The 22,802-nt window shown below is 43.0% G+C and overlaps 1 protein-coding gene across 2 annotated transcripts in view; it reads left to right on the forward strand.

Moving 5' to 3' along the window:
• The first annotated feature begins 11,370 nt into the window (after nt 1–11,370).
• The window catches only part of TBC1D8 (TBC1 domain family member 8), a 50,295-nt gene continuing 38,863 nt past the window's right edge, over nt 11,371–22,802 (forward strand). For both annotated transcript variants that reach the window (XM_071580165.1, XM_071580255.1), the window contains exon 1: nt 11,371–11,609. In XM_071580165.1, coding sequence (XP_071436266.1) covers nt 11,483–11,609 — 127 coding nt within the window. In that variant the 5' untranslated portion in view covers nt 11,371–11,482. The remainder of the gene's footprint in view (nt 11,610–22,802) is intronic.

The raw sequence follows: 22,802 nt of genomic DNA on the forward strand, positions 1-22,802 counted from the left end.
CAAGTAATGTAATAACAGGCAGAAACATTCAATTTGTAAGTATACTGTCAGAAATAAACAGTCCTTTCTCCAAAGGGGAAACCCTAGCTTTCTTTGGGATCCTTGTTTCATGTATCTCATACTTGTGTCCATAAATGTTTCTTTGTGATCAGCCACCATCTGCAGATCTGTGTCCCTGACTGACAGCCATTCCTGCATTTCTTGCAGAGATCACACCAAGGACAGACCCATGTAGTCAGAGTAGTTGGAAAAGTGCACTCTCCCTCGGCCAGCTACTATTTCACATGTATTAGCCACTGGAGCCTGTGGTTTGGCATCAGCAGCCACAGCACAAACTTCTATCACAGCATTAGCAATTGTCTAATCATCATGAAAATGGTTACCCAAGCCTGGCACAGCTATCTCCCAGTTAGTAGTCGTGACCCATTCATGCACTGGGCCCCCTCTCTGGTTTACTACAGCATTGTGGGTCAGAGCAAGCTTTTCAGAGGGCTCCATGGAGGCAGCATTCCCTATGCAATAACTCTGTAGCTGCTGCTCATCACCTCTACTCTAGGTCTTGATGCAATTTCACAACCCTGCAACACCAGAGACCTCAACTGGCAAGGGCTGAGGCAAATAACAGCTGTCTCCATTCAGCTATGTAGCAGCACCATTTCTTTGCCAGGACCTATCACCATCAAGTAAGGGTTAAAAAAGACCACTGCTGAAATGTCAGAGCTTTCTGTGTGCATCCTTCTGAAATAACATCACAGTCCAAAACAGGAACAGCTCATTCACTGGTGCAGAATTCATGGGCAGCAGCTGGAGAGGACACAAGAGAAAAAGCTGAATCAGAAGCATTTTATTTTTGGTAGTTTAATAATGGACTAGGAACGTCTGTGAGCCATAGTTTAGGAAGGACAAACATGTCTTTCCACAGCACACAGTGAAACAGTTCTTTAGGTACTTCCTACTGGTGATGCTTTGAAGTCCTAGCCTCCCTCCCAAAACTCCTCATGTGGACTTGCATCTTGAACTGTGAATCAAATGTGTGCTTTTGGGGAAGTTTGGTTTGTCTGGGTCTCCACACCCACATATGTAAGCCAGGGTGAATCCTACAGCGAGAAATGGGCAGAAGTGTAACTTGGCAGAGCTGCAAATGTGTGGCAGAACTGAAAGCAAAGCATCAGATTTCCCAAGTCCCAGGGCTGCTTTTCCACCAGAAAAGGACAAAGGAATAACACCAAAAGCTTGATTTCAGTTTTTGTGTTAGCTTGCTGGTTTTGCCTTGTAGGTATACAAGGTGCCAGTATGGATGTACATGTTCCTGTATTTTTGTAGGTACGGTTTTTGTCTTTAGGAGATGGCAAGCCCCAGCAAGCTCCTTGCTTTACAGCATCCTTCATCTGGCCAGAGGGAGTTGCTGCAGTTTCCACAGGCCATACCAGGGCAGAGTAAGCTTTATGTCCCATTGGCACAAGGCAGGTGGGCCTAGAGCTATGCTAGAATAGTCTGATAGCATAGCAATGCTTCTGAAAATGCTATCTTGTTAAGGTCCTGAGTCTCGTTGCTGGACCACACAGACACTTATGAGACAAGGCACTGTGTCCTTCAGAAGACTAAATCCGTACCATGAATGGTCAACTTTTATACACCTATCAGTGTGAGTATAACCTTGTAAAAAGGAGCATGGAGAATGTCAATACTGTGTTAAGTGGTTTCAACTGGAAAAAGTAAGTTTGTTCAGTGTGATTTATTTATGATCTGAACATTGAGAGTATTTCAAGCATCTACTTGATCAATAAAAGAAGAAACCACTCTGTCTTTACAGTCTTGTACCAACCTCCCCTTTCCCAGAAACTCGTAAACCACGGGCTCTTTTCAACCAGAGAGACCTGGAAGAGATGGAGTAGTACAATTTCCATCAGCTGGAGGTCTGGTGGAGGAAAAGGGCCTGCCATGGAGTCTGTCCTTGTTTTCATTCCTGCATCTCTCAACTCTAACCAGTTTTCATGCTCTCACTTCTTTGCCACTCTGCAGTTGTGTTGGGGTCCTTGGGAGGGAGTCCAAACCACACTGGAAGGAGAGGACATGGGAGGCATTGCAGGAAGAGGGGATTGAAGACGTAAAGTCAACATGGGCACATGGAGAGAGGGTACAGGGAGGCTGTTACAGTAGGGGAAGGCAGAGATGAGAGCAGAGGCTGTTACAGGTTCTGCTGGTTTTGCTGCCTGCTAAATCCTCTTCTTTGACATGTGAAAGGAATGTGAAGGTGCAAGACAACAGGAATTAATAAATAACCTGTAATAATCAGTGCTTTTCAATTCCAAGTGGTTTATAAACATCAGTGAACGTTCATGAGCTGTTGAAGAGGTATTTAAGCTGCATTCCATTTTCATAGATAAGGAGATGAAAGCTCTGGCACAAGTCCAAAGTTTTCAAAAACAGAAACTACTTTTAAGAGCTCCCTTTGACGCTCAGCACCAGAACTCCAAAGAGATTGATTTCACAGTTGCTATCATTGTCAACTGTATCCTGATTACTTCTGCAAAGCCAGGTCTAAACTTGCACACTCAAAAGGAGAAATTGCTTCTGCAAATTCAGGCTCTGTTGGCTTGTTAGTTTCCCAAGCTACAAAAGAAGAAACTGGTTTATGAGAGAAATAGATATGTAAAAACATTTACATTTTTTGCTACTGCACCCTGACAAGAATGGAAACAAAGGGTTTGTGGGCTTAAGACACTTATGGAAAGGGCAAAGTAAAATAAAGATTTAAAAAAAAAAGACTGACAAGTATACCCATTCATCTGTGCAAATGGGAAGGGAAGCAGAGCATGTTTTAAAATCTTTCTACATTTCCCATAAAGACTAGGCAGATGGTTTGGGTGCATTTCTTTAAGTGTGTGATGAATATTTTATTCCTGAAAGGAATACAAATCTTGAACGTGTATGTAGTCAGCAACTTCACTGAAGTGAGGAAGAAACAACATGGGACTTCACTAGAAGCCATGTGAATTGGTAGTCCAGAAAAGAAAAAAAAATTGTTTATAGCAGTATAATTAAAAAAAAAAGAGAGAGCTATAGTTATTTTCTTTGGAATTATGCATTCTCAATTTTAATTGTTCTGTGGCCATGCAAATACTAACATCTTGTTAGCCTACCTGCAAAAACATAGGTGAAGAAAAAGCCTCCAAATTCTGTTGAAATGGCAGGTGTCACATTTAAATTAGCTAGCAGCAAAACAGAAGGAGATCACAGAGCTTTCACAGAGATTACAGCAGTCAGCTAGAAGCAGAAATGTAGTGCTGATCAAAGAGAGTAGGTTCAAACCTAGTCCTAGGCAAGTGCAGCACGACTGCTACCCAGCAATATCAGTGATGTGCCAAGCACAGTCTCAGCATAACCTGAAGTGTCATAGCAGATTGGTGGGAAGATGCAAGAATCACAACAGAAATGTTCCTTTGGGCACACCCAGTGCATAAAACGGAGTAAAACGTTGCCAGAAAAAGAAGTATCTTAGAGGGTCTCTCAAAGGCACTCACACATTTTAAAACTTTTCTCGAAGTGCTGACACTTCTGTGACAACCAGGCTTGTGCTATGACACAGTTTGCTACTCTTGCAGCTGCAGCTCCCCACAGGTAGTTCAAAATCCTCAGGGGGTGAGCAGGAGTAGTGGTTCCTCCCTACACCTTTGGCTGCACCACTGTGTCCAGCCTGGCACCATTTGGAGCACTGGCAGTGCCAGCATGCTTACCTTGATGACACTCAGGAGGTAACGTGGTGCTGAGCCCTGTGGTGGGAGATGACAATTCTCTGCAGCTGCCAAATGAGTGGGCAGGATTCACAAAAATGGGAAACAATAGAGTTTTAAGTGGCTTCAAGTTGGTTATAGGGTCCCTGAGTGCACAGAGTTATGATAAATCCCGTGGAACAGGAGGCAGAATGGAGACCATAACAAGTTAAGGGACATGATATACTTTCCCATGGTTCTGTTCTGAAACTCTCATGTGCCCTGAGTCATCTCTGACTAAGAAAAAGGCACAGTTAATTAATGTTTTTAAAAGGTCTTGCTATCTACACAAGATGATATTCCAAGGAATGGTTGTTCAAAAGAAAAACAGAGTAAGCACCTAAAAGAAATTTCTAAAACAACAGAAACCTCTGGCTCCAAGTGCAGTAAAGCAAAATGGAAATTCTTCCAGCTTCCTAGGCCATACTTCTAGCTAAGGCAGATTGTACCCAGATCCAGAAAAAGGCAGCTGTGGTAGAAATACCACTGCCCATCTTCATACAGGAACAAGATGGACCGCTACAAACAATATTGGCATATTTTTGGAGATGGTTTGGTTTTGGATTTTTTTCCCCCAAATCACCCAAGTATTTCTGAAGGTATGAAAACTTTTTGATCCTGGAAGATGAATTAATAGGGGGATTTGGGATCAGGAAATAGCCCTGGAGGAAGCTGCTGCTAACAGCAGCTAACACTGGCCGCTCTACTTCAGGCTTCCTTTGAGACTGCCTAGGACTAGTCAATGCCAGCAGCTGTATTTTCAGTAGCGTGTTAGTTCAGCAATACCTTTTTCTCATCAAGGTAACTTGTTTTTGCTGTTGAAACACCACTGTTCTATCTAAAATTACAATTAGAAAATGGGCAGGTCACAGTCTCTGTTTAAGAAGTTTTGAGCTTTTTGCTCTTGGGTTTTCACCTTGTCATAGGGTATGGAGCCTTTGCACCTTTACTTTTGAATCTGTCCCCTTTGTTTTTGGCCCCACTAATTTGCTCTGTTGTTCAAGGTCTTGTATCACTAAAATACAAGAATTCATTACGTTCCAAAAGGTATAAAAATCAATGGCTGCTCGATTCATTCTCCCTAAAGATTGCCAGTGCATTTTAGGAGGCCAACTCTTCCATTCCCTACACTACACTATAGCAACTATGCCAAGCCAAAAATAAATGGTATTCTTGGTGGAATGCAGTTTCTTACAGAGGATTGGGTATTCCTCTTCTTTTGTACCAGAGCAATTTTAGTATCCTATCTCAATGTCAAACTGGGTAATATATAGAAATCCTGAGAGGATGGGGTCTACCCATAGCTATGTCTGTGAGAATGAAAATGCCTCTGAGGTGAGGGGTCAGGTGCCTGGAGGATGGACAGGGAGGGTATTCTGGGTGGTGACATGAGAAATACCTTCTTCTTCCCATCATAACAGAAGTAACCAACAGCATCTCCGCTCAGCTTCCCATGGTCAGTAACAATGGGATTGAGCAAGCTGTGATTTACAGGGGGCTTCTGCACCTTCTGAAGATGGAGAGGAAAGCCAGCATGACTCAGCTCTCCAGCAAAGTGCAGAAGCATCATTAAGGACTGGTGGGGAGGGTGTCAAGTGATTGGTAGGGTAAGCTGTGGTCATACTCCTCCACTGTCCTTTGCAGAAATAGTGGCCTTGAAGCCCCAGCCTGGGTTTCCTCTCTATCACCTGTGTTTTCTGAAGGGATCTGCTGTATGTGAGTAAAGGGCTAAGGTATTGGGCTTTTGTTTTGGAGAACTAGAAGTATAGTGAGACACAAAAAAAGCTAGTTAACTGCCTTAAACCACATGTATGTATTATTTTAATCACGTATCCTGAGAGAGGCTGTTTTCTTATGAAATGTTTGTTAAACACCTTGAAACATGATAATCTTTCCAGTATTACAGTAACTGTGTGGTTGGTTCCCAGAAGAGGTCTGACGGTCCTAAATTGCAGAAGTGGTTGTTGCAACTGGAAGTGAGGGAGTGATGCTGGAAGTAAAACAAGAAGTGGAATCCGCAATACAATAATTTTGGATATTGTTTTCCTAAATACTTCATCAAAAGACCTGGCATTTTAAATATAAAAATTCACATTATAATGTTGTTGACAGGGAAAAAGCCATGAAATGTGATTGCATAAAACTGAGTCAGAACCTCTAATGTGCTTTTACAGTGTTGCTTATAGCTTAATTACACTTGCTCCTGACAGTGTATTATATCTTCTTACATCTTCATTATTGCACAGGCATTAATTTAATCAGAGATAATAAATGAAACCTCTGGAATTAATTACAGGTCGTAACAGTTTTGTTACTTTACTAGAACAGACAGGAAGACAAAATTATATGGACCCATAAACATTAACTGGCTTTTGTAATCCAGCCATTACAGGAGAAAGACAATGAAGATTAAATTACTTGGAGATGTACCTGAGAATGCTCAAGCAGTTTTCGGTGTTTCTGAGACTCAGCAGTTCTTGGTGTGGACGACCTTGACTACTACATTCCTGGGATCCTCTCAAACCCAAATGCATCTTGTGTTTGAATCTATTTAAAAGATCTAAGTTTAAGAACTGCTTTTGTAGATTCCTGAGATCTGACCTGTCTGGCAGGAGGGGTCTCTGCAGTGTTGTTTCAATGGAGGCATGCTGCCAGGAGTTGGGATCTGCGTGTGAATTACCGTGATTTCCCTTTGGGCCTGCTTGTTTCTGCCAAATTTGAAGTGGACTTTCTGTGTGTGAGAAGCAAACATGGCCCTTTTCCAACAGCACAATATCTGGGAGGGTGTCTAACAGGAAAAAGCCTTGCAGAAGAGCCTTTCAAAGCATCTTAAAAAATCTCTTGTAGGGGATTTCTTGTAGTGAAAAAAAGTCATTGCCTGGGCATAGAAGGCAGAGGGTGTCTTGTTTGGTTGCCTAATTTTTCTGATCACAGAGTTACATTAGAAAGTACCTACATCTTAAATGAAATTATTTATCTGATACTATTTCTAAAATGCCTCTAGTCTCTTGGTGGACTATTCATGGTAAGAAACTTTCTAAACAATATGATTTGCTTAGCTGGCTTAGTATTTAATCTAACCTTTCCTTTTTTAAAAAAATCTCTTACTGCATTTAGTGAATTAGTTTTTTAATGCAATAAACAGATCACCTTCTTTGTGTTTAACACACTGATACTTGTAGGCAGCTATTTTGTGTTCCACTTCAGTTGTCACTTTCGGCTGAGCTGCTCATATATCAGATCCATCCAATGCGAGGTCACAACCCAACTTTAAACCCTTAATAATTTCTGTTGTCTTTTTCCTAATGTCTCCACTAGATCTACGTTATTCAAGCACTGAAGTACTCTGAAATTAATATGCTATATCAAGAATGGTGCCTTCGCATTTCAGTAGAGGAGGACTGTTATCTACCTGGTCTGTGATGGGGATTTGTCTCCAACATGCAGGCAGTGTCATTCTACATTACATGGAAAGCCTGGCAGTCTTAACAGTGGGGGATTTTAGATCTTGAGAGTTCTTTCAAGGGTAACCCAGTGCCTGGAGCAGCATCCTGAGGGCTTAAGGCTGCTGCTGGGTGCTGACAAAGTGTGTCACCACATCTGCTCCTTACTTTGGTGTAGGTAGAAGATAAAATCTTTTCAAAATCCAGCCACATGTCAATATGGTGAATCTGAAGACTTGTGGCTTCATTCCCTCAGAAAAATCCCTTCCCTGCTCTCAGAGTGCTCAATGGTTTTCAGCCAGGGGGCTGTGAAGCTCCACTCTGGTGGATGGCTCCAATGTGACATGCCAGGCTACAAGGGGACATGACACTGGGAAAAAATAAATGTATTGATGCCTGCTGGCAACTGGTCTACAGGAAGCTGAAGCCGTAGTGGAAAACTTTGGGAACTACAGAAAACAAACAGTTGAAAATAGCAGCTGTTGATTAATCTCCGTGAGGCTTTTTTTTTAAATTATTTCCCTACCACTCTACACATTTTTCTGCTCTCACTGCCTCCAGTAAGCCCAGACTCAGGCTCATCTGAGAGTTTCAGGACCTGTTTCAGGAACTGAGTCAGTGCACTGAGTAGGGCTTTTTCAGACACTAATAAAGATGCGAGGTAAAGAATCAAAACTGGAAACATGGAGATGATTGGACTGTACACCTGCACAATGTTAGCTAAATTCCAGCTCTTTTTTTTAAAGTATAAATAAATTAATCTCCATCTTTAGGCTCTTATTTCATTATAAATGCAAATGAATCTTCCTACAGTCTCTTGCCTGACAGATTAGCCTGTTTCTTTCTCTCACTCCAGGACATGCGTTTTCACCCTACAGTCATAACATGACTGAAGAACTAACCTCTAACTGAAACAAATAAATAAAAGTCAGTTTAGTTAATGCAATTCACTACAGAATGTCTGACAGGGGCAGGGGAGGAGCATGGACAATCTGTTTTTGTGGCAGCCCATATGTACATCAGCTTCAACTATGCACATGCAAGTCCTGGAACCTATTCTGGAGCATTGCACACTCACACTCTCCTAAAGTTTGTTCAAGTATTGACAGCCCACCCAGTGTAGGTTGAGAGGGTTCAGTACCCTCTGCAGAGGGGCAGACAGGCAGGAGCCCAGACCACCACAGCTGCCTGTTTCCTGTCAATGGAAGCATCATTCCTTTTATGCACAGGAGGAATCTGCCTTCCCTGAGCACCTCAGTGACATCCAGAATAAAAATTATATATGTTTGATGAATGAAAAAGATGCAGCCATGCAAAGTTAAAGAGCCTGACAAGGGGTGGGAAGGCAGTCAGTGAAAAAAGCAAGGAAGTTTTCCCTGTGGCTCTCCCCTGTGCCATCTGTACTCTATTCCATGGATGCTCAGGATCTCTGCAGTTTGTTTTGGGTATGACTGATGCTCCAGTGTAGGCTAAATGACAGGCTCCGTGCCTTGTGCTATTGGTACTGAAATTCAGAAAAGATACATACCACCATAAATAACGCAAACACAGCCATTTCAGATCATATACTAAGGGTGGCATAAGACCAGAAACCTTATTTCTTTCAGTTCTTCCCTTTCAAATACATCTTCATTTTATTATTTTTCTCTGGCCTACTAACCTTAAGTACCTTCAAGTAGTTGAATAAGAGAGTCCTATCTTTTCTAGGCTACATCAGAGAACAAATAAAAAGGTGTGTAACTTCTCACAACACTCTGTTTTTTGTGTAATAATCTACTAGATTCTCATGTTCCTTGGTTTTATTTACCTCTCCAGACAACAGCATTTTGAAACTATTGCCTCATGGGAGACTTCAGAAGATCCTCACGTCATCAAAATCCTGTTCAAATATCAGCTGTGAAAATAGCCAGTACATCACTGTAGGACTTTCTCCATGAACATAAACCTTTTGTTAGCTGTTTCCAAAGACTATTTAGTTTTCAGGTAGAAGGTGTGCCTCAGGATGTCAGGGAATGTCACATGCAATGGCACATTGAGAAAGAAGGATGCTCCTGCTTTCAGTAGATGTATTTATTACAATACATATTAGAAAATGCTTTGTTTTACTCTGTCATCCTGTGTCAGTTTTTCCCCATCTCATCAGTTCTCCTTTTACCCCTCTGAAGCCATTTCTCAGAGGTTCTTTGTTAATTACCTCCCACCAGTTCCATGTGTTGGAAAAGCTGCTCAAAAAGCATGAACAATCCTATTTTGATTGAATGGTTGTTGGGCCAACTTGGATGTGACTCTGAAGGAGTACTGTTGGTGGGGTTCAACAGAAGCCTGTCTTGGGATGTAACTAAGAGAGACAGATGTGCATGACACTGGATCCTGAAACCGACTACTTTACTCTTTTGCTAACTCAAACTCAAGAGCACCTCAAAGGTCAGCAAAGTGCTAGGTCCTCTTCTCAATTATGCCTCAAATCAGTCTGCCCAACCCTCAATGTTGAATGTAAAAAACACTTCAGAAACAATAACAGAAATTAATATTTAAAAATCTGCAAAGGAAAGAAATATTCACCATCACAATTCACTGAGCATTTAAACTTTCACGACTTACATATCTTCATGATAGTTTGGGGGGCAGGGGAAATCTCTGAGCTATTCTTATCCTGCAAGAGCATTTAAAGTAACTTCCTATACCCTCATTAATTTTTAATACATTATCATGCGGATGTCCATCTTCTCCTTTTAACAGCTTTTATTTTTATATCAGACAAGTAGTATGCTCAAAGTGTTTGCTTGTTATTCTATGTATGGAAATGAAATCATTGCTGCACATAGAAATTGTAAAGAACACGGATCACACAGTGTTTAGTAGACTGCAGCTGAGTACAGAATTTTGACTGCTAAATGTTCCCACTGGCAGCTGGAAACCACTCCACATGGGCACCTTCCAATTCCCAGTTAATAATTACTGCTGGCTTTGCTAAGTAGTGCTCTGCAGCACCGGTCCCTTTCAAAGAGAGGGAAGGCTCACAACTCATGCAACAATAGGCTGAGGTTGGTAAAGTGAAGCTCAGATTTTTTTCCCTAGTCAGAATTTTCTACTTAGAGGGATCTTTGCTGAAATGTGTATGTGATTTAACCCACAGTGACTGGGGTCTCTAATCTAGAAGAGTGAGCGAGGTTTAGCAAGCTTACTACTTCAGTGGTTATAAAGAAATTATTTAATATTTGCTGTTAACTGGAAATGGAATGTGACTGAGACAAAATACGCTGGTCATGTTTTAATCATAGAAAGGGCTGGGTTGGAAGGGACCTTAAAGATCACTTATTTACAACCCCCTTCCATGGGCAGGGACACCTTCCACTAGACCTGATTTCTCAGAGCCCCATCCAACCTGGCCTTAAACGCCTCCAGGGATAGGGCATTTGCAGCTTCTCTGGGCAACCTGTTCCAGTGACTTATCACCCTCATTAATGGCAATCTGTGTTAATAAAAATGTAAAATATAGCATCAGAGGATTACCAACGTAAGGTGCTGCAGCAGTGACCATTTGTGCCGGTCCACAAATGATCCCGCTAACATCTAAACTGCAAGCAGTGCCAGATTATTTCTTAAAATAAGAAAAAAAACCCCAACAAACAAACCCAAAGCTGTAAAATTACGATTCTGACTTTTCAGCTGAAAAACGATGTTTCAAGCACTGGAACATCAAAATAAGTCGCTGCGGGCTCACATGTCAGGCTGAGATCCAGAAGGCACAGGAAAGCAGAGTGCCCCACTCCACCTCTCCCCGCGGCCAGCGCGCCCTTTGCTTCCCGCGCTCCCGGCGGTTCCCGCGGCGGGGCCGTGGCACAGCCCACGGGTGCGGGGCACACGCCGGGGGTGCGGGGCCTTACACCGAGTGCCCCCCGGCTGCAGTCCCTGCGGCAGGGAATCCTCCAGCACCCTGCGGGGCCGCAGGAACCTCAGTGTGCTGTGTGTGGGGCTCCGGGCGCCATGGGACCACCGAGAGGAAGAGCCTGAACCTGCTCCCTGCTCCCGCTCGCTCCGGCCGGCGTGCCCCACCGCACCTCACGCAGCCGCCGCACATAGCCCGCAGCTCCGCGGGGAGGGCGGCCCGATCCCGAGCTCCGCCCCCGGCTCCTCCCCGGCGGCCGGGCCCGCGCAGAGGGAGCCGGAGCGGGCGGTGCAGCCCGCGGGGGGCGATGTGACCCGGGCGGCCGCGGCGGTGCGGGCTCGGAGCGGGGAGAGGGCGAGACGCCGAACCGGGCAAAGATGTGGCTGAAGCCCGAGGAGGTGCTGCTGAAGAACGCCCTCAAGCTGTGGGTCACGCAGAAGAGCAGCGGCTACTTCATCCTGCAGCGGCGTCGGGGCCACGGAGACGGCGGCGGCCGCTTCACGGGTACCCGGCGGCGCGAGGGCTCGGCGGGGCGCCCGGCCGGGCTGGGCGGGGGTCCGCCCCCATCTGCCCCGCGGGGACTTGGCCGTGCGGGGCACCCGGGCCAGACGGGAGCGGCCTCTTTGTTCGGCCCGCGGCTCTGTTAGGCACGGCTCGGTTAGGCACGGCTCGGCACGGCTCGGCGGTAGCGCGGAGAGGGCGGCGGCGGGGCGGGGGCTGCCGCCGGCCGCGCAGTAGGGGCGGCCCCGGCCCGGCTCACCCCGAACTGCCTGGGGAGCAGCTTCGCCCTTCCATAGCCTTGGGCAGCGCTGAAGCCACTTTTGTTGTTACGACCCCGCGCTCCTCTCCCGACGGGTTCCAGCGGGACCAAGCGCGGCCGCGGAGCGCGGCTGGGCAGCGCCGCCGGCGGGATCGGCGCGGTCCCGACGGCCGCGGGGGGTGGGAGATGCCGTGGGATGCCGGTGGTGCCCGGTTGGGCTGTACCACCCGTGTACCACCGGGCTGTACCCCGACCGGCCGCGATTTGCCTCCCCTTTCGATAAGAAGAGCTGCGCAAATACAGTCCTGTATAGGACTCCTGGCTTTTGGACGATACGTGACATTTACGGGGAGGAGATGGTTAATTCGGTATTGTGGAAAAGTGGATTCCGATTTATTTTTTGCAATAATTATACTGCGGCTTATGTGGCTGTAGATCAGGCACGTTTTATCCATGTGGTGCCTCAGGTACATGTAGTGAAGGATGTATTGGGAGAAGGATCACGCTGTCCCCTCGCAGCGGTGTGGATCCGTGGGTAACTCCAGCGGGAATGTTGCAGGAGGCTGTGCTGACGTTGTAGAGCAGGGAATTCGGGCCAAACTTTTGGCTGAAAGACATCAGCAGCTGAATTCAAACAAACTACGCTTTGGACAAATAATATAGTTTAACAGTGTAGTTCTTACTTAAAAGCAGATGAGGCTGTTTTGTACCTCACAAAAATTAGAATTTTTGACGGTGGCTTATATATTTGAAAGGATGGTCAGGCATTTTCGAAGTCAAGGTTTCTAGGGAGTTTAAGAAGCTGCATTACCACATTTGATATTTATTTTATTAAAACCTTTCGTTCCTGAGTCATTGACCCTTGCCATTCGATAATAATGCTTTCTGTGTTTGTTTTTTTTTTTTAATCAAAGCTTTTCCTACCTGTATGTAAAGGGCACAAAACTTAATTGTGGTTTGATAGGGCCCATGCAATCACTGTATTACTAATGAAGTGGAAGTTTTGCCACGAGTTAAATGCTTACCTTCATGTTTTCCCCTGCCCCCTGTGTGGAAGTCAGACCACTCTTTTGTGACTGTAAGGACGATGTGGATTAATTTTCAGAGTTAAAAATAGCCGTTTACAGCTGCTTGATTTAGGTCCAGGACAATCATGAGGTTCAGTTTCACAAGTGTTGATGCCTTGTGCCTGAGCTTTTCACTACAGAAATTTGCAAGCTTAAACCAAACAAACTGCTTTTCTCTCTAGTTAAGTTTCAGGTGAATCATTTTGCTGATTCTACAGTGCACAGGCTTGCTCAGATCTCTTGGCTGGCAAAGGAAAGCCGCTCCCGTCTCGCTCATTTTGCAAGGGAACTGTAGATTATGACAGTCTCTTAAACCATTTGGAGATATTTGTATTTAAAAGGGCTTAGAAATTCGAGTCCTAAAACCAAAATGCAAGGGTTTACAGAGCATTAAGCATAGCTGGAGTTAGACAGACAGTGTAATTTTTTTTCACAGTTTTTACTTGCAATGAATGAAATGGAGACCTGTGCTGAGAACCAGCTGGGCTTTGCTGGTAACTGCTTTCAGTGCAAAGCTGACCTACTGATTCTTGCCTTACGTGAGTATAGAGACACTTTATTAATACCTGTATTTTCCAAACTGACAGATATGAAGGGCAGTAAAGCACTGCCATACTTCAGAGCATGGGCTACCAAGCAACGGAGCCAAAAGTTAGAAGTTCGTTTTACTGAGGAAGCAAACCTTAAATGAGAACAATATCCATATCTGTTTTCAGTTCCCTTTAACAGCATAAGCTCTGGCCAGTTGCAGTTAAATTTGATGAAAAGGTAGAAGTTTCAGAGATGTGAAGGTCCTGTATGTGAAAGCAGGTCCCACGGTAAGGTAAAAGAAAATCTCATAACTTCTCCAGTGAGGAGAAGGCTACATGTCTCAGGCCATGTTTGACCCACGTGGGATCGGAAGAACAAATCCTCCAGAAGAGTCAGTTTTTTAAGAGTGTAGATTGGGCAGCAGACCACCTGTGATCTACTTGGCTTTAAATGAGGTGGAAGGGTGTCACACCTGAGCTGCTCTTGTGTGTGTTGCCACAACATGGTATTTGCACTGAACCTATGTGGGGACATCTGTTTTATGGCCCAATTCTTGGATTTGCATGTCTTTTTTAATTCTAGGACACTTCTTTTTCCTTACCAGGGCATTTTATCTATTAGGTAAGAGTAAGTTAGCACAGCTAGAGGGTACATTTTATGGGGATTTAATTCCTGAAGGATGGACTAGAGAAGATTTCTTGCACAAATGTGCTTTTCTTCTGTATCTGTGTCTCTTTCTTTGTGTAGTGTGTTTCAGTCAGACTCTGAGCAGATGTTTGTAAGTGAAAGACTGTATTTCCTACTGTTATTTAATTTGTGTCCTAGGGCAGTTACCAAATGCACACTGGGCTTACAAGAAATGATGGAGGCTGTATTTAACTCTTCATTACCTAACCAGTGTCCTTCTGGGTTCTATCTTCCTGAGATACATGCTTTTCCCAGTAGAAGTTTTAACTTGCCACTTTACCTGGATCTGTACTTGACAGCTCTGTTAGAAAGGAAATTGATAATGTTTTAGAAATACTTTACAAAACAGTAACTATGTTTTACTTGATAACTAATTTTTAAACTACTTTTAAGTTAGGGATTTTTAAAAAATTATTTAACTAATCAATTTCTATTCCTTCTGAGTTTTTCTTAGGCTAATTGGAGAGCCCTTTAGTGATCCCTACAAAAAAGGCTTGTGATGTGGCCATGACTAACAGGACAAAGTTAGCTGGATTTAATACTTGCTGATATCTTTAGTTCTGAGGTTACATATTAATGATAAGCTTGAGATGTCAATAGTCAAAAATACTTTCAAATGCCTTATGGTAAATACCAAAAGATGGTTTAGCCTTTAAGTGGACCACTACTTTCATTTTTATTAGAGGCTGCTGAAAACTTCATGCATTTTCCTGTTTGATTAGATTAGTTTTGTGCATTTTGACAGCAAAACTGCTTGTTCTGGGAGGTGTTGGGAACAATTTCATCATGAGTATTTCACTCTTACCAAGCAGCTAGCATTGGAGTTGCAGTTTATACAATACTTCACATTGCACACTCTTAGCATATGAAACCCCACTTAGGATTCTTTTAAACACTTGTGAATCCTCTGTTTTTTAAAATAAGGTTAAATAAGGCTTTAAAATGAACTCATTTCAAACTGTTTGACCCATGTTTTTAATTTAGTTATATTTTGTCCTACTATTCTTCCAGCCTCCATTTTCAGCTCCAGGCACTTTCCAAGCTGGATATGGTCTTGTATTGTTTGCAGTTCACAGAAGATGAACATTTTGAAAGGAAATTCATTACTTCTTTAGCTCATGTAAACCTTTATGGTTCACAACTGTAAATGTAAGATAATACACTAGCAAAAAGAAACATCTTCTGTAGGTGAATCTGAATCTTATTATTATTATTTTAATAAAAATAAATGTGGTAGACATGATAAATAGACTTCCATGAACTGTAAGCCAGCAACTGAAGTAAAGCCCCGTCTTAAGATTTAATTTTTTCTTTCAAATAAAATTCTTGCAGGGTGATAGCTTTCAAACTGATCTACAGAGTACATCTTGGTTGTCAATGCAGATGTGACTGTTTATGTGATAGGACCTTTCTTTCATCCTTGTTTTCCCTTTGCCTGGATTTTAGGGTTTTTTAATGCATACAGAAAAATGGCTATTGGTAAGCTCTGTGTCTTTTTCATGGAAATGAAAAAAGCAAAAGACCTTTTGCTGTGCTTTCATACTCTCCTGTTCAAGTGGTCCTGTAAACATTGTCACTACCTCAGCTTTTAGTAGTCCTGTGCATCTTTCAAGATCTAAAGCAAATACTGGAGTCACTTTCAGGGAAAGGCAGCAAAGGGACCAATGTGTTTGAGAATTCCTGCAACTCAGTGAGGAATCCATCTAGTTTGCCCCTGTTCATTACATGGTAGCAGGAGAGGATAAAAAAATACCATGAAGACTTGGATTTTTACTAGGGAATAAAAAATAAACTTTTTTACCTTCTGAAAGGCAGAAAGGCAAAATGAATAGTATATTCTTAGAATCAAGTTAAAAGGTCTGTTCCAGTACAGTCTTCAAAATGGCTTGCCTTTTTATCTTAAAATATGTTCAGGGTGCTAAAACAAGTTAAGGATAAATAAAGGCTCAATCTGAGTGCTAATGAAAAAAACCAAAACCCCCAACAAAACACTTATTTAAAATGTAGCAGTTTGAGGAGAGGAAGGTGCCACAATGCTGGTGTTAATAAAGGATATTGGTATGTTCACTGTCAGTATTCACGGTTTTGTTTTCTCTCTGAAGCCTTGCACAGGAGAGGGAGAAATCCACATACTTTATTGAAAGCTTGGACTCCAGTCAAAACGTTATCTAGCCTTGCCCTCAACTGGAATTCAGATCAGCAGGTTTTTTTCCCCTTTTTTCATCTGTTTATTTTACTGTAACATTTTTTTAGGGAAAATGCATACTTACAAGCTCTTTCTTAGGAGTGTGGCTTCTCTGTTACAGTGTTTGGTCTGGAAGGCATGAGCAGGAAGGAAGGATAAGAGCAGGGGGCCAGGCTATTACCTGCAAAACCAGGCACTCAGATTCCTGACCCCTGAGCTGGCTGAGCTGTGTATGCTGTTCTGACCCACTTTGCTTGCCTTTCTGGGGTGAGTTTCCTTCTCCTAAGGCACAGCAAAACTAATCCAGTAAACAGCTACACTGGCTTTTTATTTTCTTGCTGTGGAGGCCAAATGGTGCAGGAAAGGGCAAGAGAATCACAGAATATATGGTCTGGAAGGGACCTTAAAGACCATCTAGTTCCAGCTCCCCTGCCATGGACAGGGACACCTCCCGCTAGACTAGGTTGCTTGAAGCCCCATCCAGTCTGGCCTTCAACACTTCCACCTTAAAGACCATCTAGTTCCAGCTCCCCTGCCATGGACAGGGACACCTCCCACTAGACTAGGTTGCTTGAAGCCCCATCCAGTCTGGCCTTCAACACTTCCAGGGATGGGGCATCCACAGCTTCTCCGAGCAATGTGTTCCAGTGTCTCACTACCTTCACAGGAAAAAAGTCTTCTCTATAAAATAATTGAGGATGTCTGTAGTGGCAGTTTAAGTAGAACTAGTTTGGTCTATTCAGCATTATTCACAGCACACACCTAAAAGAGCGAGAGACTTTTAAATGTTGCCCCAAGTAGCACCCTTTGTCTGAATAATTTACAGGGCTCCTGCAGCCGCTTGTATGTCCCATCTTCTTGTCCATTTTCAGATGGAAAACAGTTTCAGGTATTTTCACCTGTAAAGTGAGAATCAAAACATTTGGTTCAGCAGCCTTGAGGGCTATAAAAATAGGCTTGGTGTACCCTGGACTGATGGCAGAGGACTGAGATAAGCAGCTGTGAGTGCTCTGCCATGGCAGCGTGCCCGCTTGGGGAAGCAGCCTGTGGGGGAAGCCGGGCTGAGGAGGAATAACCAGTGCCCCAGGGTGGTGATGCCATTTCCACCCTTCTGTGAGAGAGGGTGCTTGGTTCATCTCTGTACTTCTTCCCTCAGTGTAGTCTTTCCCTAGTGATGTGATGGTCCAATGCAAGAGCTCAGCATCACATTGAGGGGAAATGGAGTCACGGGGACCTGCAGACACCAAGGAGTGAAATGCCTGAACTGCTGCTATTTCTCGTGTTCTCCTTCCCTGGAGAACTGGGATCTGGGAATAATGGTTAAGTACTTTGTTACAATTTGTTTCTACATGCCAGATTGAAAAAGTCCCAGTCAACAGAAACCAGTTTCCCTAGTGGCAGTGTTTGATCTGGCAAAGCCTGCATTGGAAGTATTGTAAGCGTTTGGATGTTTGGTATTTCCCTGGGTGAATAAATGCTGGGAGCAGGAGGTCTTTATGCTGAAATCTAACGTTGTCTGTGCTTATCTTTGAGTGTGGTGAGCCCTTATCGTTACAAAGGAAACAGAGCCTTCCTACAGCCGTTGGAGGAGTTCTCCTTCAACCTTTTTCTTATGTATTTACCCAAATAAGTTCTGCTTTTTTTTTTCCTGGTGTTAGAAGAATAATAAGGAATACTTTCTAATGGGTGCTGTATTGTATCAAAACCTGTTGATATAAATTTACAAAATTAAATGAAGACAGTGTGGCTGGTGTAAAGCCAAGACATTAAGCCCTTGTCATTAGTGGCCTTGCATAACTGATGGTGTTCTTACCCATCAAAACCACGTTTTAGGGAGTTCTCAGTGAAAGTAACAACCTGATAAACATCTGAGTTTTGAACTTCTAGGGAAATCAAATCAAGATCGCATGAAAGATGTCCCCACCCATTTATGCTGGGGCCACCACTGACCAATGATAGCTTCATATCCACTGTCCTGGGCTGTGTCCTACTGTGGTGCAGTTCAAAAGCCTCCACCTTTACCTATAATTCTCGGTGGCTGTGAGATGTGTGGCACTCTCTAGCTGGGCTGTGAGAGGGGAGGATGGAGGCAGCAGTGGTCCTCAGTGCATCTCAGCTCTGGGTCTTCTTGGGCCACTCATGGGGTCACTAGTTAGGACTCCTGCATAGTAGGGTGGTTGAGGCCCAGTGGGAGTCAGCTTTATAACTCCCCCATCCCTCTCTCAGCAAGGACATTGGTCCTAAGGAGAGCTGCTGAGATGCCTTTCAGAGCCAGGCAAGCAGCTCCTGCTAGTTGATGCTGTCCCAGGCTGAGCTTATCCTTGTTGGTGTCAAAAGCAGCTTTCTGTTCCCCCAGCTGGAGCACAGGGATGGCAGGGGCTAAGGAACGGGTACATCCTCCCTGTGTTCTGCCTGGTGGTGGGCTGTTCCTTCAGCCAGTTTGCTTGCCTCCTCTAGTGTGGCTAATTGCTGCCCACCATGGCTATTGCCAGACGCTAATTGTTTGCAAATCACTGCGGGATGGAGGAAGCTATGTGAAGAAGTGTAATTAGGATTCAGGGTATGGAGTGCTTCTCTGCCTCAAAGAGCTGAGATTAATTCTGCTTTGTTGAAGCTGTTAGTACAATTTCACTGTCCTTAAAAAAAACCCAACTATATTTTTATGATCGTTTGAATTGTTTGATTTGCTCTTTTGTCCCAATTCACATGCCTGAACAGCTTAGAGTGTCTCCTGCAGCTCCGAACTCTCCTTGCAAAACTGCAACCACTGGGAAGCAACCTGTGCTGTTAGCTTCTTCCACATCCTGGGAAGAGCTTTCTCCTTTTGGGTGAAGTATAGCTTTTGTCAGACAGCTGGGCTTGTTTTTCTTCCCGCCCCCAGCTTTCTCTGGTGGAGCAGATGTAGCAAGCAGCAGTGAGCTCCCAAGGATGAATTGGAAGGCATGCTTTTCATTTCATGGCTTTGTACCGGAGCGATATCCTAGAATGATGTTGTGCTGTGACTGTAATTGTAAATGCCTCAGTTTGGTGGTTTTGTCTTACAAGAATAACCTAATCTGATGGGAAAAAATAGGAAGGGTATGAGTATTTAAAACATGGCATGGGCACAAAATGAGTGAGTGTAGCCACCAATTGCTCTTTTCCATGTCCCTGCAGAACAGCCAGTGAGTCGTCACTGCTTGTCCCTGGAGATGGCCTGGTGCCATCACTGTCCTGACTTTGGAAATGCCAGGTGCCTGTGACCAAGAGAAGCCTCAACTTTGGAATCACTGAGCATCTTGGCAGTCTGGTTTGGATCCTCGTATGGTGGTAGTCCTCTGACAGTTTTCTTGGAAGGTGTGGATTTGGGAAATACTTTTAAGTCAGGCCTTGTTGCACATCTGTCCAGCTCTGCTGTTCTCAGGTGCGATGGAAATCTCAAGTATTTTTTTTTCCAAGTAAACTTAGGAGAAGTGAAGGGACAATTTTCTATTTGCTTCAAACTTCTGTAGTGGTCAGATTGCTTGTACAGTGACTAAAACTGTTCCCCAGGATGCTGGAGACACAGGTTGGACTCTGTCTTCTCTGTCACCCCTTTGATTTTGGAAGAGTGCTGTAAGTGCTTGATTTGGGCAGTTCAGGGCTGTGGAACGTGGGTGGGAAGAGGTGCCTCTATGTGTGCATCTGACCCGCTGTTCCCCAGATTTTAAAAGTGCCATCAGAATTTTTTACCAACTAATTGCAGGTACCACATGTAATTGCTTCTTTGAACTACACTGTCCTTCACTCCTTACTTTGTAATGAATTTATGAGTTTGTGTTAAATGAAAGATCCTGGCTGTGGTGACCAGATGTCTTATTTAAAAACACAGTAAAACTGAAAGGGTGACTTTGCTGAGCTTTGTGGTACTGCAGGCTTCCTTGTCACTTAGTCTAGGACTTAACTCTCCTTTTTTTATCTTTCTTCTGTCACCCCTGCTCCCCTCCCCCCCAAAAAAATAAAAAAAAAAAAAAAGGAAAGCAATAAAGCCATGGCAGCTTTGTCCTTTTGCCTTTTAGTATTATTTTTTGTTAGGATTTAATTAACTTATTGGTCCCAGACTCCTAATTGTTCAATCCAAGTCTCTCTGCCTTGCAGAATGGTTTAGCTGATGAAGTGACCACCCCATTTATGGGAAGGCATTTGAGTAGTTCTCAAAAATTTCCCTTTAAGGCCTTCAGAATATGATGGAGGTAAGTAGAAATCATCTTGCTGTTATGTAGAGGATGTCTTGGACTGACTCTTGAATATCGTCCTGAAATAGGGAAATAATAGTTTCTCAGCTCAGTTTTTTGTTTGAGTTCAGCTTTAATCACCCTCTGCCCAGTGTCTTGGAAGTTTAAAGCCATTTTTGAAATACCATGTGGATAATTAATAGTGATTTGGAAAAGGAGCCTGCATTCTTTAGTTTGAAAGATATGATGTGTTTAGTAGAAGTTGGTGTTAAATTAACTTACCGTAAACATGTTCCTTTTCCTAGATTAGTTATGAACATGACACAAGATAAGTTTTAATGGGATCTTTTATCTTTCTGTGTGGTTAAAAGGAACCATGTCTTCAGAGATGAAGAGTGGTACACTTGTGATAGTGCATTTGAGAACCTGATTCTTGTAAAATATCCTTGATTTATTTTGTGTGTGTGTGTGTGTGAAGAAATACTCAACAAGTTCATGGTGCATGATGTCCTATTTGTGTCCTTGGTTACATGTTGACCTCTGTAAAGGGGAGATGATTTCTACCTGTTACACAATTTAAAGCAGTTCTTTTCTAATTTTGATACTCCAGGTTATTTGTTTTATCCTAATATGCATGTGCATTTGATACAAATGAATTTGCAATTGGAAGTACAACAGTCTTATTTTTCTTGGAGGTCTCCAGTTTTCAGTATTCAAGCAACAAAATATGCATGAAAGTAGATGTTTCAGTGAAATAAAAGCTAAGGGTAAGGTGTGGCATTTGTAGTGAGTTTTCCACATATATTTTATAAACTTCTGAAAAAATATAGGTAGAGATTACCCTACCTGAAACCCAAGTTCCAACTAAAGTGGTCATATTTATTGAGGAGAAGCATATAATTTCAGTAGAAAAGTGTCTTTTTCCACTTCTCCTGTCTTCTCCATATTTGTCAAAAGTGTGTGTGCTACACCAGTCATTTGCATGTGAGTTTTAGCCTGGAAATATTCTTTCTGCAGGAAGAAACTTGTACCTTTTGAGGAACCTGCAATGTTCTGTCAGTGGTCTCTAGCAGGAGGCTTTCTAAGCCTTCATCTGCAGCTTTCCTTAGTACAGTTACTGTACGGTTAATTGCTGTTCCTGAAATACTTCTGCATCTTGGGAGGTCAGAAGGAGGACAATTAGATGGTGAAGTGGCTTGTTAAAGGGGAAGAGGTATGCTGAATTTTAAGTTACTCCCAAAAGTCTTCTCCCGTATAGAGTAAAAATAAAAAAATGGGAGTTTTGGGAAGAAAACCAGTGTAGCAGTTCTTCTCACTTTTCCCCTTCTGCTTCTATTTCCTTTTCATGTTTTACTGTCCTGTAGTCTAAATGGTTTCACTGTTGCTTGTTCTGTGGAAGAGGTCTGCATCATCCTGACTGAAGGCAACCTGATGCATCAACATATGAACCAGAGACACTTTAATTTATATGTACTTGCAAGTGACCTTCTTAGTTTATAAACAGATTCTGTTTTATGAGACACCCTTCCATGGAACAAACTGTTAGGATATATTATTACAAAGGTGCTTGCTCACAAGCTCAGCATTTTTCAAAGCATGTCTCAAAATCAGTGTACTGCATAAAGTTGTTTGTTTGTTCAGGGATTTTTAGGTTGTTTATTTTTTGATGTTATGGTTCAAAAGTTACACTGAATGAATATGAGGCAACTTGCACTGGAAAAATTTTGCCTCCAGTTTTTATAATTTTCATGCTGCTGCAGTTTCAACTAAATTATATTAGGCCTGAGTGTATATTAATGTTGAATCCTTTTCATGCTTCTGCAAATACACTCTTAGTAATTGCCATTTTTTTCTCCCCCTTTGATTCTTAGTTCTGGCTCCTCTTTGTCACCCTTAGTTAATATATTAGCTGTGTTTAGTTTAGACAAGGGAGGTGATTATTTCTTTGTACAGTTGAAGGACGAATGGTTTCTTTTTAATGGTTCCCAAGCAAAATGGAAATTGTAAGCAGAAGTAAACAGTGAGAAGAGGAATTGAATTTTCTGGTCTGTTGTTCAGGAAGAGAAAAAGGAATTGATTTTGCACAGGCTAAAAAGTAAAACTAAATTTTGCAGCTACTTCTGTGCTTTCATGTGTTTTTCCATGGTTTCTTAAGAAAAAAAAAAGGTATTTCACAAATCTGGTGTTCATTAAGCATTCTCTAGCAACTCTGGTGGCACTTGCTGTTAGTTGACTTTTCAGACCTTAGTGAAATGAAAGGAAGTCTTTCTCCTG

Source organism: Pithys albifrons, chromosome 1 (genome assembly GCF_047495875.1).
Source record: "Pithys albifrons albifrons isolate INPA30051 chromosome 1, PitAlb_v1, whole genome shotgun sequence".
Classification (NCBI taxonomy): domain Eukaryota; kingdom Metazoa; phylum Chordata; class Aves; order Passeriformes; family Thamnophilidae; genus Pithys; species Pithys albifrons.